The following is an 18,181-nucleotide window of genomic DNA, read 5'->3' as shown; positions in this document are numbered from 1 at the left end:
TATCCCTGCTTGCAAATCTGGAAATAAACTTCAGTAACTTCTATAAGAAAGCTAAGCCTTAGAAAATGTCTCTACACAGACTTGCTAAGGTTTTAAAACTTCATTTCTTAAATCACTTATTCAACTCATTGCATGAACTTGCATCTGCTAGGCTCCAGGGGTAAGAAATTGAATAAGATGCAGTAGTTCTGAACCTAAAAGAAGTCAGAGTCTGGAACAGGAAGACAGACCAGTGCACTGTTCTGAGTTTTCCAAGAGTCCCCTAAGTTGTTAATGGTCAGGCCTCACAACCCTACGGGCCAGAGATGGACCCCAATTACCTTTACGCCATCTGCAGCCACACTGGTCTTTTTCTTTCATTTCTACACAAACTCCCCTCTCTCCCTCCCCCATTGGACTTTGCAAGTCCTAGTTCCCTCAGCTTGAAAGTTCACCAGGCTCTTCTTGGTCTACTTAACTCCTCCTCCTCCTTTAGCTTTTAGCTACAGCTGAGATGCCTCAGGAAGCTTTTTACAACTTGCAGATCTGGTCACATCTTCCTATGAAACCCTCTACCACCTTCGACCTTATTATATTTATAGTTTTACATGTACTTGTGTGATTGTTTAATATATGACTATCTGCTCTCAGGTGCCTAAGATCCTGGGAGGGTGGGGGCTGCTTTTAGATGTCAGTGTGGGGCACACAGTTGGCCCACAGGAATGAAAAATGAAGTTATGCAGAGTTGGTATATGGGCACTCATTCCCACTTTATTTACTAGTGGGGCAGTCACCACTAGTCACTGAGCTACCAGATTATGCATAAAGATTTAGAGTTGTATTAAAAAAAAAAAAAGGCAAACAAAAAAATGAAGTTAGAGGTGCCTGGACCTAAGCAGGCTAGGCGTCTGTGGAGAGGTCAGGATGGAGTGGATTAGCTCCTTTAACACCAGGCCTGGCTTCTATTTTAGCTCCTGTACAACACTGAAATCTAAAGGTTGTTGGCCCCTGGGAGGCTTTAAGCTCTCAAATAGCAGACATCCCATTATATTTAGTGTTGTGGCTCCAGCACCCGCACTGTGCCTGTTACTTAGCATAAAATACACAAGAAAAACACTTAGTAAATATTAGCCGTTGCCAGCACAAATGAATACACTCTGGAGGGTGGGAGGGAGTGGGAGACATTATCCACAGCTGTGAAGAAATGTTTAAGCTTGAGTTGACTTTTGAAAGAATACGAACGACCCCTCAGTCACAGATTTAAAAAGGTAAATTTTTCTTCTCCATTTCTTCTGGAAAACATAAACTATAAAATCTCTAAACAAATCTCTAGGCATTCACTCTCTTCCCTCCCCTCACTTCACTGAATTTTATACCTCTCTACACTATGGAGACTCTGCAATCACTGTGCTGCCTTCAGGCATTTCCTGACCAGGATGCAATCTTGCTGAGGATGTATGTAGTTAGAGGCCCTGCCGCGGAGATGGTATTTAAGATCTTCATGCGGAAAGTAGCAAGATTCATAAACAGAGGGGAAGGGGGTCTTTGCATTCTTCCATTCGCCGGCATTTTGGCCAAGCACCGCCATCCCTCGTTAGGCTGGAGGACTAGCACGCGAGCCTTGCGGAACCTGAGCCACCCGCCGGCCGAGGCCCCGCCCCCGCCTCTCCTCCCCCTCCCCCGCCGCAACGGTCTCGGCACGCAGGCGCACTGGCGCGCGCACGGCCGCGCGCGCGGGGGCGGGGCGTGCGCAGGCCCCTCTAAATAGGGGCGGAGGGGGCGGCACTGCTACCCTGTCCGGGCGAGTTCCCGCAGCTGTCTCCTCGTGCTGCGCTCCTGGCGCGTTGTTTTACCCCGGGCGGCGGCGGCGGCGGCGGCGGCTGGAGGGAGCGGAGACGAGCGGGTGGCGGGCTCCATGGAGAGCGGCGGACGCCTGAGCCAAGGCGGCGCTTCCTCCCCGGCACCCGGGCTCCAGTGACCGGCGCGCGCGCACTGCCCGGCGTCGGAGCGGCCGCCGGCTCCAGGACTGACCGGCCTCCTTGCGCCGCCCCGCGCTGCCGCCTCGCCTCCCGGCGCCCCTGCGCCCGACTCGCCTTCGCCCCCACTCCGCGGCGGGGTGGCGGCGGCCGGGCCACCGCAGCGGCGTCCGGAGCAGCAGGGGCAGCAAGAGTCCGCCTCTATGATGAAGTTCAAGCCCAACCAGACGCGGACCTACGACCGCGAGGGCTTCAAGAAGCGGGCGGCGTGCCTGTGCTTCCGGAGTGAGCAGGAGGACGAGGTGAGGGAGGCCGGCGCGCACTGCGCCCTCAGACCGGGGCTGTGCGGTGGGGGCGGGGGGAGGGCTTGCCCTTCTCTTTCCTCGCGGGACCCTCCGTCTGCCTGCAGGGCTGGCAGGGGTCATGAGCCCCTCCCTCCTTCCTTCCCTCCCTGTCGCCTTTCCTCCCTCCTTCCTTCCTTCCTTTCTCTGGTTTGATAGAGACAAAGGGGCTCGCCCAGCCCATCGTTCTCTAACTGGGCGGTCGTCTGGACGGGAGACCGAGACGCCTCTTGGCCCCCGGGAAGGCCCCGGGCCGTGTAGGTCTCCCCTAGTCCGAGTCACCATCTTAAGTGAACCAAGCGTGGAGCTGATAAACCCTAAGTGCTGGTAGAAGGGTGGAAATGGCGTGAGTGTTGCAGCCTGAGCTTTTCTACCTCTGTTACATTTTCCTTCCATTTTACAGCAGTTTGCGGTTTCGGATTAAATCTAAGCAGGTTTGTGGAATAGCCAAACAGTTCCGTGCTTTATGCTTTAAAATAAAAACCCATTCGGTCTAGTTCCGTCAGCCCTACTTTTAAGTGGACCCTTTACCTCACAAGTCATAATTAGTACTCGATTTATTTTAAATCCTCCTTTTATAGTTTTCTGACTGCAAAAAAAAATGGTTAGTGGAAAATGTGAAATAACGCCAGAAGGGAGAAGATAAACTAGCGGCGGGCAAAGTTACCACTTTCAGACAGTAATCTCTAGCTCTCAGCATATTTATCAAAGCTTCTTTGCTTGGCAATGTGTGGCTTGACATCTGGAGAGGAGAGCAGTCTTTCCTTGTTCTAAGAGTAAGCAGTCAATCTGTAATTTATTCATCTGCATTGAGTTGATAGGTCCTTGATTTCCTTGGAGAGCAATTTTTACTTTTTTCAGTTACTTTTAATTTAAAAAATGGCCACTTTTAAAATTGCTTAGGGCGATAATAGTTGGTAGCCAATGAAAATCGAAAATCTTTTTAGCATCACTACTCCTAAAATGATTAGATAGGGAAAAAATGAACATTCTGATTTCTGCTTCCATAACCAACTGTGTCCAATAAAATACTCAACTGAAATTGAAGATGAGAATTTAATGGCTTATTGTTAAACCCTGTAGTTAGTATGAATATGACATAGCGGACACTCAGTTCTTAGGATGCTAACAGAAATCAAAGTGCTTCCAAATAGTGCTCTTCAAACTCTTGTTTTGTCTTTATTTTTTGAAAAGAAACCAAACTTTTCAGTGGGTGGTGATTGCTGAGTTCCGAGGCTTTAAGTGTTAACCCTAAATTTTGAAGGAGTTTGCAGCGGAAATTGGTCTCTCTAGGAGCCGGGCCTACCTTGAGGTAGAAAGAAGGAGAATAGGTTGTTAACATTTACAAAGTTACAAAGTCAACAAGCCTTAAGTTCATCCTATTAAAAAAAAAAAAAAAGATTTGAAAGTTCTTGAGGGAATGGCCACCTTGGGGCAAAGCAATCTTTGAATATCAAAGACTGTAACTGCCAAAAGTGATCAAGATGGGTCAAGAATCTTGTCGGATAGGCTCACTGTTGTGTAACCACATTCTTAGTTGAGTGCTTACCTTGTGTGGGGCACTGCCTGAAAGCTATTAAGTTGTTACATTTAATCTTCTTAGTGCTGGTTTATAGGTGAGGAGACAGTTACAGAGCACAAGTACTTTGCCCAAATGACATAATTAGGAAGTGGTAGGGTCAGAATTCAGGATCTAGTCTCTGCTCCTGATGCTGGGTTCTTGGCATAGGGCCCAGCCCATAGCAATTGGGTGCACACAGTGAATGAGATTTTGTGAGGCTGAACTTGGAAGCCTTTCTGAGAGTAGTAACTTTGAAGTCTTGCCATAACTTGAACTTGGAATTCAAGCTTTGTAAAACATAGGTTCCCAGGGGAAAATATGGGAAATGGGAGGAAATTGAAATGATCTTTATTGTATGAATGGTGAGGCAGTCTGAGGAGAATTCAGAAATTGCCTTAGCAGATAAATGAGTTCTTTTTATACTTGGAAATTGTTTCTGCTGTAATAAGTGCTAAATTACTAGCTTCTAGTTGAGTCAAGAGACTAGTGCCATTAGATAAAATGAAGGAGTGAGATTTGGAGAATTTATTAGATAATCCATACATAAAACTTTGTAAATCTGATAATCTCTGGATTGAGAAACCAAGTGAATCAGTTTGTTAGAAAATATACTCTGAGAGAAGCCCGAATTCTCTAAAATGCACAGCTAGTTTTAATGTCTGGTTTAGTTCTTCGAGGTCTTCATTTCTGTGGTTGTGTATAGTTGGGGCTCCTCCTATTATACAATAATTATAGAATGAACCCTGTTAGTTAGCCTCCCTGGACATGGTGTTTTTTGCTATGTGTTCTTGTTGAAATTACAGTGCTAGCCATCTTGAACTCACCTCTCTCTAGCTAATATGTGAGATTTTGTTTCCAACTACTATGTTAAGAACACCTAGATCCTAGTTGGGAGATTTAAATGTATGCTTTATTGTAGCATGATATATTTATAGAATGTAGGTTGAAAAAATAGTAATTGCTGTTTGACCTCGCTCCCCTACTCCCCCGCCCCAAAACTGCACAGTGCTCTGATCTGACTCTCCCTATACTGGAGTTCTCAGTAGCCCTTAGTCTCAAACAGGTTGTTCTAACAGCCAGTCTGTGTTTTGGGGGAGGTAGTTTTACATATTCCCATTTTATGTTTCTACCTTGTGAGCTAAATAATAAACATTAGCATTTGTATAAGAAGAAATTAGGCAGCAGAAATAACTTAATAAGGTCATAGAAGCTAGCTGATATTTGTGAGTCCAGGTCCTTTATTTCTAAATCTCATGTTCATATGATCCTCTTTCAGCTAGTTATTTCTGTGAGGAATCACCCTTAGTTTTAGCAGTTGAGCTTCCAGGCAAGCCCACATGTCCCATAGAGCTGCTGGAATACTATGTTTGTGCAGTGAGAGAGGGCAATATTCATTCACAAAAACTAACCAAAATGAATTGTTGAACATATTTGCATATTAGGTAGTTTTACTAGGAACGGAAAAATGAAGTGTCATCTCCTAAGGAAGATATGCTGTAGCGGGAGGTTAGACAAATGGCTGATATAAAGGGAAATAAGGTGAAAGTGCTATCAGGAGCTCCAAGGTTAAGGTCCAATATGAGTCATTTGGAGTTGGATTTTAGGAGTGGGAAAGGACCAGCATCACAAACAGCAAGATTTGGCTGTGGTCTGGTTGGGCTGCAGCTTATGATAGTATAGAACAAATAATAGTTGGAAAATAGAGCACCTTAAATGTAAGGCTGAAGGATTGCTAGGCAAGAAAAGAACTCTTAGTTTTGAACAGGGAATATTTAGACATTAAATGTATTCAAGTTCAAGAAAGATCTGGTAGCAAAATAGGGTAGAGTGTCAAAGGGAGAAATAAAAATGACTTGATCCTGAGTGGGTTCCCACCACAGTTGTGAGACAACATTGACAGAAGCCTTTTTTTTTTTTTTTCATTAATCAAGAGTTTATTTTTCTCCTAAAGTCATATGGTTTAAAATGGTTTATTTTCATTAAAAAGGAATAAAGTGATAATTAATATCCATGAGCTTATTCTAGCTTGCAGCCAGCCATCTCATGTCTTTAGCCATGAATGAATCATGGTGGCCTCCCAGGTTCTCATTTGCATAAACTGCTGCAGAGAAGTTAAGATCTTCTCTTATACTTTTATTGTGGACAAAATAGTCTTAAGAACTTGACCATTACTCTTTCATTTGGACTTATTGCTCTAATTAGCTTTTGAGCACTCTTAAGTGAGGGGCTATGTTCTTCAGATAGTCTGCTAAATGTTGAATGTGTATCCCCAAAATAAGTTCTATGAAATCATGCACTGAAACTAAGGCTTGGGGAGGTGGGAAAAGTAGAGTCTCAAAACCTATGGAACTCTAAAAGCAGAGCTAATAAACAAAAACAATCCTAATAAAAATATCAGTACAGTTAAATCTCTTATTAGCATTTTTATACTTACAATCAACAGGCAGTCCACCATTTTCAGACATTTAAACTTTGGAGCTCATACTTCCTCAGATTTAAGTCCTTGAAGGTACTTGCTTCAAATTAAGACCATTTGCATAAAAAATAAATGCCCAAAGGTAGTCTTTTCTAAACGGGGAAATGTCACCAACCTATCTCTACATCTGTGCCTGCAGATCTAGACCTAAAGAAGGACTTTCTTAGGCCACTCTTACCAGCTATTTCCCTCAAGGGAAGGTGCTCTTGTAGACTTTGTATCTTATTTTCTTAGGGTCTTGGTCAGCAAGGCCATTTCTCTAATCGTGTAAAAGCATACTTCATCACTTCAAAACATGCTAGAAGAAAACATCATGATCGACCCATTTACTGTTATTGATGGACATAAATCTTTCTACCAATCCCCTATAATCGAGTTTGGGTTAATTAAATACATTTTTTGCAGAATGAACTTATTTCTTGTCCTCCTATAGCACTGTCTCTATAGTCCAAAAAGTAAGTACTAATTTCCTTAGTAATAGGTGGCTTGGTTAGTGGATATAATAACTATTGTTGTAACTTATGATCTTTTAAAATGTTTGTGTGCGTAGTGGGTATTTTCAACATGCTGCTGGCCTAATTTTGGCTAAATGCCTATGAAACACTTAACTGTGATAGAGGTAGTTTTAACTATTCATGCTGTCCTGGATCATAATAATGAAGGCCAACTACCCCCAAATAGCTTCTAAATTCATAAAATAAAACTCTTCATTCTTAAATTTAGGACTCACTAGACAGGTTCTCTGGATAGTTAGCTATGTTTTTACTGGAAGGAAGTAATCATCTGTAGTAGCCAGTTGTTCCCAGATGCAGGCTTGTGACCAAGAGCAGTTTTAAGATAAAAGCTGAAACACGAAAGGCAATTTTGCACTTGGTGAAGGAGACTGACAACAGTTCATGTACCTCCAGCTCCTGAAGGCATAACTTAATTACATAGACCTTGAACAGCATTTTTTAGTTTTTACAAGCTCTTACATAACCCCAGTGAAGAGGATTTGTTGGGCAACAGTGGGTATAGCAGTGGTCCCCAACCTTTTTGGCACCAGAGACCTGTGCTTCTGTGAGAATCTAATACCTGGTCTGAAGTGGAGCTGCCCCTGTGATGCTAGCACTGGGGAATACTTACAAATACGGATGAAGCTTAACTTACCTCCTCCTTTGTGGCCTGTGTTCTAACAGGCCAAGAGGACCAGTCTGCTGGACTTGTTGATTGGCAACCCCTGGGGTATAGAATCTATAATAATAATTCAAGTTCACATAAACTTTCATTCAGTTTGACTCAGGGCTGGTTCTAAGTTGACCACTATCACTGTTTAAAATGAGAAATACTTGTATTGCAAATATTTAAAACATTAGATTTCTAAGAAATGACTTTTCGATAATATCACGTAAAATCATTAATACATAGAAAGAGATGGGTAAGGTCTGATAGTGTAGTTAGTAGGAGTGCTTATAATGAAGGTAGTCAGGTTGGATCATGGGAGAAAAAATGTATTTTTCATCACTCTTAACAACATTGGCTTTAGGGTTTAAGTGCAATTCAAGTCTAATTCTGCAACCTGGTGGGTTGACTAGCCTTCTTTTTATAAATCTTTCCTTTGATCTCAGCTCTGGCTTATTTGGAATATTGAATGTCTTTCATCTCTGTCATCTTGTCACAAATGTAATAGCCTGTCTTTTTGGCTATACAAAGTCTAATATACCCAGAAAGATAACTGAAAAGGAATTTAAAACCTGTTAATGACTATATATGGATCTGTCAGCTGTTATATCCTCTTACTGAATAAGTTTTTATAGATTATCCTTATCATAGAGTATTAGTTAGCATGTTAAAGCAATATTTTAGGTCCTAGTAGAATGGGGATGTTATAGAAATGTTTAAATAGCTTTGGGGGCTGAGAGTATTGGATAATAATGCTTTGGGATGTGGTTCTATAGGTTTAGATTTTTCCACTGTGTTGGAGGGGTTTTAGTTGTCCTTGATTCTGTTTATGCTACTCATATTCATTTCTTGTACCTTGGCAGACCCATGCCGTAGTTCTACTCTTGTCTATGGAGTATATTCCTCAGCTCTTGCTCCTAATTACCACCCTCCCCCTGCCTTCTGCCTCACACACAAATGTTTCCTTGACCTCATTTGAACTCCAGATGAAGTACTCAAGATGAGTAGGCAACTACTTAATGAAATATACTGGTATTCAAATCTGTACCATCACCAAAGGTTCATCATCATGTCTCTTAAGCTAATAGTTTAGATGTTTTTGTACCACGGGTATTAATGACTCATTTGAATTGACCATTTTTGGAAAGATGGATTTTAAGTTAATGGTTTGATGAAATTTAATCATTTTGAAATGTCAGTGCATGATAACTTCTTGGTTTCAGCTAAATCATTTGTTCAGAACTTCTAGATCTGTTTTCTCAAGGCTTTCTAAATAGTAATTTATGACGGGAGATATTAAACTGCAAGGGTTCCATGACGCTGATTTCTGGAAGAGAAATTCAGTCATGTTTTAATGATGTCCTATAGATAAAAGATTTGGTTTTAAATTGGAAGGAAGCCTAAGTGTTAGTCCAGAAAAGCAGACAGACTATATATACTAATGGGTTTTTTCAACATATTAACCTTATGTAATTTAGCTCTTATCTTGGACAAATGAGAACATAACAGTCATTGACCTAGATACATAACACCGAATTCCATTTTTTCAAGACTCAAACATTATGACTATCAATGGTTTTAAAACCTCTATTTACTAAATGAAGATGTATTTTTCCGGTGGTTAGCCACCTGCACCATTCTGTCCCATTATGAAGGTAATCAAGGAAGTTGCTTAAAGAGCATAGAATTGTGTAGTAAGAATTTCATCCAGGCAATAACAGAAACGAGATTATTCCTAACCCACACCTAGTAACCAGGAAAAGAGGCCTCCAACTCTGCAGTCAGGACCAGTAGTTAACAGTTAACTTTTCCTTTTATTTAAAATATAATGCTTTTGTACCTTAAATATTTTTGTTTTAACTTAACAACTTACATTCATTTGCCAGTCTGGATAGGGGCAAAGCCTTTGAAAACCATAGGTCCTCGGTAAACTTCATTTTTGAAACAAAGGTGAAATCTGACTTGCAGTTTCACTTTGTTTAAAGTAGAATTTGAACTTAGACCTTTTCATGCTCTTTCTGGATTTTTTATTCTCTTTTCCCAGTTTTTTATAGTAGTTTCATTCATAACTTATCAGTTTTTAAGAACCCACTTTTAATAAATCTTTGCAGAGTCTTTTGGATATTTAATTTTTTTCTGCCTTCATTTCATCCTTAACTCCCAATGATTACAAATAAGTACAACTGGCAAAATTTGGAGAACAAACCTAATTCTTGGTAAGCTGGTTCAACTCAACTGGTAGGAAAGTATAAGAGCTGCTAATGGCCAACAGTGAGTGCTTAGGCTAGGATTTAAGATATTTAATGCTCATTAACACTTAACAATCTTATAAGGGCAGTTACTTCTTACAGATAATGAAACTGGATTATTATTAGCCTATCACTGTGTGCATCAAGGAATGAAAGACCATCCTGGTTATGATCTTCTGTGCAGTTAGAAATGTCTTCATGTTCAAACCTATATTTTACAATTCTTGCTAGATTTGTTTATTCTGACTCTTAAATTTCTGATTTTGATATGTAAGCCCGATTTGCTAAGACCTCACATTTCATTTCACCAAAATTGCCGTATTTGCACTTGGTGGTACCCTCAATGTCAGCCATTAGTATTTTAGCTAAGGCTTTGCGAACCATTATATTAATTTACAGTGCTTTTCTCTGGATTTGCCACTAATTTGCCAGCTATTTACTTGAAGAAATGATGCCAGTGGAAGGAATAGTTTCCTATCTAGATCAAGAATGAGAGAGACAATGTTCAAATCCCTTGAGCATTAATTGATCACTGCTCAGCAGTGATGGCATGTCCATAGGCAAAGGTGTGCTGCTTTTTTTTTTTTTTTAATTGAGGTTTTGTGCCTGAATAGGTATTACCATATCTCCCACCTTAGCATTTTTAGAAGTTTTGGGGGAAAGGTGAGAATTGCTGAACTGCCAGCCAGGAACTTTCCAGTTGGGGAAGATTGAGTTCCTGGCAGCTTGCTCAAGTAAGTGAGTCCTGTGCTGTCTGTGAACGCTTCAGGGCCAGCAGTTCCTCTGGCAGTAGGGAGGGAGCAGATAGAACTACTGGCATGCACATCAAAATATCAGGACCCACACCAGTGATTAAACTTTGATTATTATACCAAGTAATTTTACATTTTTTGTTCAGGTTGATTAAGACATCTATTTTCACAAATACCATTTGGTGTTACTTACCATAAACATTTTTTTTTTTAACTTAAGTGAATTTCAACCTTTGCCCACAATTTTGTTTGATGAGATGGATATATAATACTTGTTTCAGATACTGTTAAAATATTGAACCTCCAGGATACTTTGTGATAGTTTTTTTTTTTTTTAAGTGTTTGCATATTCCAGGCTTAATGCTGTTCTTGATCAAGGTCCCCCAGACTTTTCCTGGAAAGGGCCGGATAATATTTTAGGCTTTGCGGGCCACATAGTCTCTGTCACAACTAATCAACTCTGCTATTGTAGCACAAAAATATTCAGAGAGAGTATGTGAAAAATGAATGAATGTGACTGGATTCTCATAAAATTTTATTTATGACCACTGAAATTTGAACTTCATATAACTTAAAAATATAAAAACCATTTTTAGTTCACAGACTACACAAAACAGGCAATGGGCTATAGCTTACCAGCCTGTCCTAAATCATAAATTAAAGTTGTTATCAAAATGGAAAGACTTTTGCTAATCTATATAGGTTTGGAATATGAAGGTTGCCATTTTCCATCTAATCTTAAGTATAACAAAAAATCTCTATGTACTTAGTATTAGCTTTACCTGAATTTTCCTGTTTCTCACAGCATCTGTTTTCTAAGTATTACATTTTATAGGCGAAGGAACAGGATGACTTGGCTGTGGTCATATATCCTTAAGTTTGGAAGAATGTTAAGATTCTCTAACTAGAGAATAATGGATATGACCACAGACCTCAGTACATACAGCTCTGCTTTTATCCTTTGTTGCTATCCAAGGATTAGAGTTTTACTAATTGAATCTGGCAATTTTAATGACTTCATTAGGTAAGGATTATTTAATAATGAGATAATGTTACTGAATTCTGAATGCAGAAAGCGTTTTATAAAGACTGTCAGATGCTTTTTTTTTTTTTTTTGGTGGTAAACCGTGTACCCCTAATTTTAATAAAAATTAAAAGTAGCTTCATCTAGACGAGATTTACAACCTTGTAAAGTTTTGAGAAATTTGCTTATTATGCATAGTGCTTCCTTAGGCTGGGAATAGATGTTTACAATGGATCTTGCAGGTGCTGTTGGTGAGCAGCAGTCGGTACCCAGACCAGTGGATTGTCCCAGGAGGAGGAATGGAGCCTGAGGAAGAACCTTGGGGTGCTGCCATGAGGGAGGTTTATGAAGAGGTGAGATGAACAGTCAATTTTTTCTTTTCACATAAACTATTTGGGTACATTTTTGTTGCCTAGTTCAACATTTTTAAGCATGTAACTGTTGCTAGCATTTTGCTAAGCACATATTTTTTCCATCTGGTGAAACAGTTAAAATCAATGTGGAAGTCCTCCAGAATTGTATAACACGGCAGTTGTATAACAGATAATAAGTCTGGTCAGTGATCAATATATAACATTATGGCCTTGCCCCAGAACAAGGTTAATAATACACTGAGCAAGAACATAGAGATATTAATCATGATTCTTTCTCAAGCGAATAAGAAGAAACAAATCGCTTTTATTTTTACTTGTTTTGTTTGAAAGTTCAGTAAAAAGTTGTTTGTGCACATACATGCATAAAAGCACACATGGCCTGCTTGTCACCTTACACCTGATGATTTGCATCTTGCTTTTACTCACAGGCAAAACAGCATAGATTAAGTGCCATAAAAAGTTAACTGGCCTTGATGTGTAATGAGAAAGGTCTCGTAGAGATAGGTCCTGAAGGATGAGCAGGAAGAAATCACTCTAGATAGAGAAGACAGCAAGTTCCAGTCTAGTAGTTCACAGTATGGATTTGAAGTGGACACTGACGTTCCAATCAGTCTTTTACAGTATTAGGTAAGAATAATGAGGACTCTGCCATGGAAGGGTTGCATGTCCATGTGAAAAAAAGACCTATAAGTAAGAAGGAGGACGAGTATTTTATCAGTTCATAGAGAAGTCTGTTTTCATTCAGGACATTTGTCCCAGATTTGTAGAAAGTCTAATTTTGGGTCAATCTTTGCCATTTCTTATAAAATAAATGATAAGTTGATATGTGGAGCAAATGAAGTCATATGTTACAGTAAACCACAGGTCGGGAATCTTAGCCAAAACAAAGTCACAGAGCAGGGTCGATATAGGAGAGCCTATTATGTTTAGATTAAAAATTAGAATAGCCAGAAAGTAATTTTCATATCAATTTTATTACGAAAAGGTAAGATTTTTACATTTCATCTTTTTTCAACAGGCCGGAGTCAAAGGAAAATTAGGCAGACTCCTGGGTATATTTGAGGTGAGTTAACAAAATTAATCCTTGGTTTGCTGATCAGTTAGTGATACTTTTCTAACCAACTGTAATATGGCAGCAACCTGAACTAGATGTTCCCCTGAAATGATCAGTAGGCAAGTAAGTAACTTACAAGGATTAGCAGAGCGGGAATTAAAAGCCGCTTAATTATATATAGCAATATTAGGGTGGTAATTTCTTCCGTATAACAATACAGTGAAATTGATGTAGAAAGGCTTATTTCTTGGTTCAGGCTATGCTTTTTAGGTATAGACTTTTAAGAGGTACAGTATCCTCAGTATCACCTAAGGGCTTAAGTTTCTTGCGGATACTGTCTGGAAATGTACCCATACCTTAAAAGCACATAACATGAGACAACATATAGTGACTATCCTTAAAGAGCTGTGTGAGGATACAAAGCTCAGGGACATAGAACAGATAAAAAAAAGCATACAGTTCTCTTATGTATAATTCTTTATTACTGAATGTAGAATGGAATTTTTGAGGAAGGAATTTGGAATTGATAGACATTCTGTGGAAGTCAGGGAGAGAGAAATAAGGTCAGGTCATGAGACCAGAGCTATTCTCAAATAGATTTTTACCCAAAATTCAATCTAAATGCATGGTATATACCAGGCACATTGTGACTTTTTTTCAAGATACTATTTAAGGGTTAGTTCTGTCCTTCTGGTGGAACCATGTACAATTTATTTTTAGGTTTTTACTGCAGGAATTCAGAAAAAAATCTACTTGTATAGCACTTGGTAGAATTGATTCCCAGAATACAGTAATTAAGAGTAAAGTTATTAAGATACTGCCCCATCTTTTCCAGAATTCAGTACTTGCTTTACCTAGTTAAATAGCTCCATCTCCTGGTTAAACTAAAAAGCGTATAGAGAGTTTTTTTGTAATTGAGAGTAGCCATGGTACAAATAGCATATCTATCAGTATGTTGACAAGAATTTTTGATATTTTAAAACGTCTTCCATTATAAAGCTCATATAACATCGGAAGGTAGTAGTAGTAAATGCTTTTACTATTTAATTTCCATAAAATACTATTTAAATCCATGTAATCTTCCCCTTAGAAAACATAAGAGAAAATTAGAATTGTCTAAATCATTTACCTCGGTGATTTCTATGCATTTGTGAACATAGCATAATAAAGGTAGTGATTTGCCAGGCATAGAGAAGACAAATTCTTAAAATAACAAACAATGGAGTTTTATATGAGAGATGCCTCTAATTTATTGCTATTACTCCTTCCCAAAGACGTGACACAGTTTGAACAGGTGTATTACTCAGGTTATTTGTGGTAGAAAATATTAGGGCTATTATGTATAGTTTTAGACTATAGCAAACAAGACTAATTTTAATTGAGATTAAAGTGAGCAGCCCCTTCATCTTAAAGCCAACTTGTCTTTAATTTTGAACCAAAGGCAGCAGTTTCAATAGGGGTAAAATTAAATTTGAACATATAGTACTACACATAATATTCCAGAATTGAACCTTGTCTGTGCATAGTTCGTCTGGAAGCTTTAAAAATATCAATACTTAGGCCTCATCTCAAAGTAACTGAATTGGTGTCCCTTAAGAAGCCATTCATCCCAGGTGATGTAATAGACACCAGGGTTGAGAAGGCCTAGTCTGGGTTAGTAGGACTGTGCTGTGTGTATATCTTGTAACCCTCTAAAGAATGTTCTGAGCAAACTGGAGATACTGCTCAAAGCACTCCTGAAGGAAACAGTTCTTTATAGTGTAGAAAGGCCTTTAGGGTTAGCCCCAAGGAATAGGACCTAGGATAAAAATGACAGGAATGCAGTTCTTTTTGATATAGATTCCATTCCAATCTTAAATTTTTTTTTTAATGAAAAATATTTGATAGAAGTAAAGTACTATAAAAGTTTTTAGTATTAGGAGCTAATTTCACCATTCCAAATGTATTGTCTTTTACATAATCTCACTTCTATGACTGAGTGTACAGGCCTATGTTGGCACATAACGCCATGCTAATTAGCAGTATGCCAGATCTGAATTTTTTCCCTCAAAAATGTATGTGGCTAGCTCCTGTAGATTAAAATGCTTTTCTTTTTGTATTCAAGCAGAACCAAGACCGAAAGCATAGAACATATGTTTATGTTCTTACTGTCACTGAAATATTAGAAGATTGGGAAGATTCTGTTAATATAGGTAAGTTCCCTTTCCTTTTGCTTTCTGAATTCTCTTAATTCAAATACTACATACTTGTATCCAGTTTACATCTTAAATTACTTTTGGTTATTTAAAATTTTTTTTCCAACATAGTTGTCTAAGCCATTTCAAAAAAGAGAAAGTCATTTTTTGTGTGGGAAGAGTGAGGGGCATTGTTACTTTTTAAAGTCGACTTTATTGTATAGTGATCAATGTCATTACTATTTTCTAGGAAGGAAGAGAGAGTGGTTCAAAGTAGAAGATGCCATCAAAGTTCTCCAGTGTCATAAGCCTGTACATGCAGAGTATTTGGAAAAACTAAAGTTGGGTTGTTCTCCGTCCAATGGAAATTCCACAGTCCCTTCCCTTCCGGATAACAACACCTTGTTTGTAACTGCCGCACAGACCTCTGGCTTGCCGTCTAGCCTAAGATAGAATGGGGAGGACCTCTCCCACCATGCGCTATCTCACGGGGAGAGGCTTCTTTATTTTCCTTAGCAAACTTCTGAATGACATTAGCAAACTGTCTGAATTTGCCATGCAGGGTTTTCAAACAATTTGCATGTTTTTCAGATGCTTTCAAATCTTTTTTTTAATAGTGTAAAATATTTTAATAAGCCAAAGCCATGTGGAATTTTTTTTAGATGCCTTAACTGCTCCCCCTGCTTCATCCCACTCTCCGTGTTGTTTTGGTTGTCATTTTTTTCACAGCATTTTTTAGCTTTTTGTCCATTTGATGTCAGTCTGTATTTTTTGTGAGATCAACTTTTGGGGATATTTCACCCCTAAATTGTTCCTCATTCACAGCATTAACATATTCAACTGATACTTCTGGGAATTTATAAAAATAATTATTGGTATTAACCATCCATCCAAAAACTTGTTGCATAGGATCACAATTTTAATTCATAAATTCCAGATTTGGCCTATTTTCTGTAAGTTCCAATAACCATTTTGACAAAGGACTTAATTTGCTGTTTTCTTACAACTAGTATTATGTCACTAGCTACCTGCTATGTCCAATTTCCTTGTAACTCAATAGTCCTTTAACACAAAATTTTAACTTTATAGAGTTGGCAAATTTTAAGAAGTGGTAGTGTAAGCAAAATGCATGTAGCAAATACATCTCATGAAAACTTTATTCATGGAATTTGAATTAGTTAGCAGGCTCAGTTGCCAGTTCACTTTATCCATAATCTCTCTTTACAGAGAATACCTGAGAATTTTATTTTCCTCAGCATAAATTGCTTTTAAAAATGTATTTTGAATTTAGTGACATCTCTTCAGTTAAACTTGCTGGTTACCAATAACTACAGATAGGATTGGAGTATAACCTCAAATGCCAGTCAGTGATGGCTGCATCACAGTGAAAATGGCCTTGCTGTTCAGCTGTTAGACTTAGGTTGTTAGGGTGCCTTAGGTTGTCTCGTCTTTTATAGGTTGTCAGTAGGTACTATTTATCACATAACTTAACTTTTGGGACACTGGAACATAGCTGAATTAAGAATGATTTTATCTTACATTTGTCTTTATACTTATCAAAATCAAGAAACCTATCTAAAATACATGTAGGTACCTTCTCTGAACCTCTTTACTTCCCTTAACAGGTAAAAATTGAAGTGGGAGGGAAAACGTTTGAATAAGTTGTGGAGTGGGGGACAGGAACAAGGACAACATCATTCTATATGTAGACATTACATTCTTGTAAATATTGTAACTGGTGAGTATAAAGTAGAAAATAAGTATAGTTATAAAACATTTGTTCTAATCCTTAACCTTTAAAAATATAATTGCTGCTAAAAATAGTGCTGTTACACTTAAGGAAAATTGGTGCCACTGTTTAAAAAATGAGATCTTGTGCCATAAAATGCAGCTGAACTAACTATAAACATTGATTCACAATTAATGCTGTCAAAGGAATGAGTAATTTAACCAATGACATTTCGTTCTAAATTATGTAGTATAATCAAACATGATCATCCAGAATTTTTATATTTTATTTGTACAGAGGTTATGTATTCTGGGTGTTTTTTAAAAAAGAAAACATTTTAAATCCCACAGATTGACACTTTTCTATCTTCAATGGACTGAGATTTTTTTCTTGTTAGTCTCTGAAGTTTCTTTAAAAGTGCGTACTTAACACAGCAGAGAAACTGGATTGTTTTTGTATATAAGACTGCATCCACCTGAAATGCTGTCACAAGTACTTAGGGTGGGGAGAGGTATGTTGTACATTCTTAGAGTTAATAATGCATGAACTTATTTTATAAACTCTTAGCCTATGTATTTGACCTGTAAAATATGTACAGTATTAACGTCAGCCATCTCTTAAAAGTGAGCCTATAAATATTGTTGTATAATTTTCTTTGGTCAGAAACATTTAGACAAATTAGTGCCACTGAGTCAGAATTTTCTTCAGTGCCATTTAGCAAACCGTCTCTAGTCTATGCAACTAGCAAAACTTGGTATAAAGCAAAAGAATACAGTTGTTATTGTTTTCACACTTTAGATTTCAAAGGATGGTTTCTTCACTATTCTGGAACCCAGTCTAGCAAAATTAGAGGGAAGGCCCTAACAAAATTTCTATTAAGAGAAAAAGCCTGCATTTTCAGGCTCAAAAGTTAAATACTACAGATAACAAAGTATCTATCTCAGAGCTCCTAAGTTTACAGAGTGTTGGGACTGTTATTGTGCTTTCTGTGGGGTAGTTGGATAAAATTGGGCAGCTAAAATTTTCAGTCCCGTGTGCCTCCTAAATAAAAATAACAAAGTAGCAACTATCCTGCATGTTTGTTGTTGGGTTTTTTGTCTTTTGTAAACAGGTGAAATTTTCCAGCCAGGCACATGCCATTCAGTTTTCCATTGTTGATCACACAGTTGTACAATGAAGCAAAAGTGAGGGGGTTGAGGGGTGGGGGTGATTGTTGTATACACTTTGAATTGCTTTGCATGGTCTTATTTGAGATAATTGGTGTAAGAATCTTGACTTTTTTATATATATATATATATTTGGAAACAGCAAATAAAAATGGAAATAAATTA

At 38.4% G+C, this 18,181-nt stretch overlaps 1 protein-coding gene across 2 annotated transcripts; it reads left to right on the top strand.

The window, feature by feature from the left end:
* The first annotated feature begins 1,770 nt into the window (after positions 1-1,770).
* Positions 1,771-18,181, top strand: NUDT4 (nudix hydrolase 4). Of its 2 annotated transcripts, none has more exons than XM_016157627.2 (5): positions 1,771-2,257; positions 11,762-11,872; positions 12,912-12,956; positions 15,055-15,139; positions 15,372-18,181. In XM_016157627.2, the coding sequence occupies exons 1-5, from the start codon at positions 2,159-2,161 to the stop codon at positions 15,572-15,574; spliced, it is 543 nt and encodes a 180-aa protein (XP_016013113.1). In that variant the 5' UTR covers positions 1,771-2,158; the 3' UTR covers positions 15,575-18,181. The 2 variants fall into 2 exon arrangements, with proteins under 2 accessions (XP_016013113.1, XP_016013112.1); XM_016157626.2 differs by having other exon boundaries at positions 15,052-15,139.

Source organism: Rousettus aegyptiacus, unplaced genomic scaffold (genome assembly GCF_014176215.1).
Source record: "Rousettus aegyptiacus isolate mRouAeg1 unplaced genomic scaffold, mRouAeg1.p scaffold_m13_p_2, whole genome shotgun sequence".
NCBI lineage: Eukaryota > Metazoa > Chordata > Mammalia > Chiroptera > Pteropodidae > Rousettus > Rousettus aegyptiacus.
The sequence above is the reverse complement of the archived record's forward strand: the minus strand, read 5'-3'. Positions and strand labels throughout refer to the sequence as shown.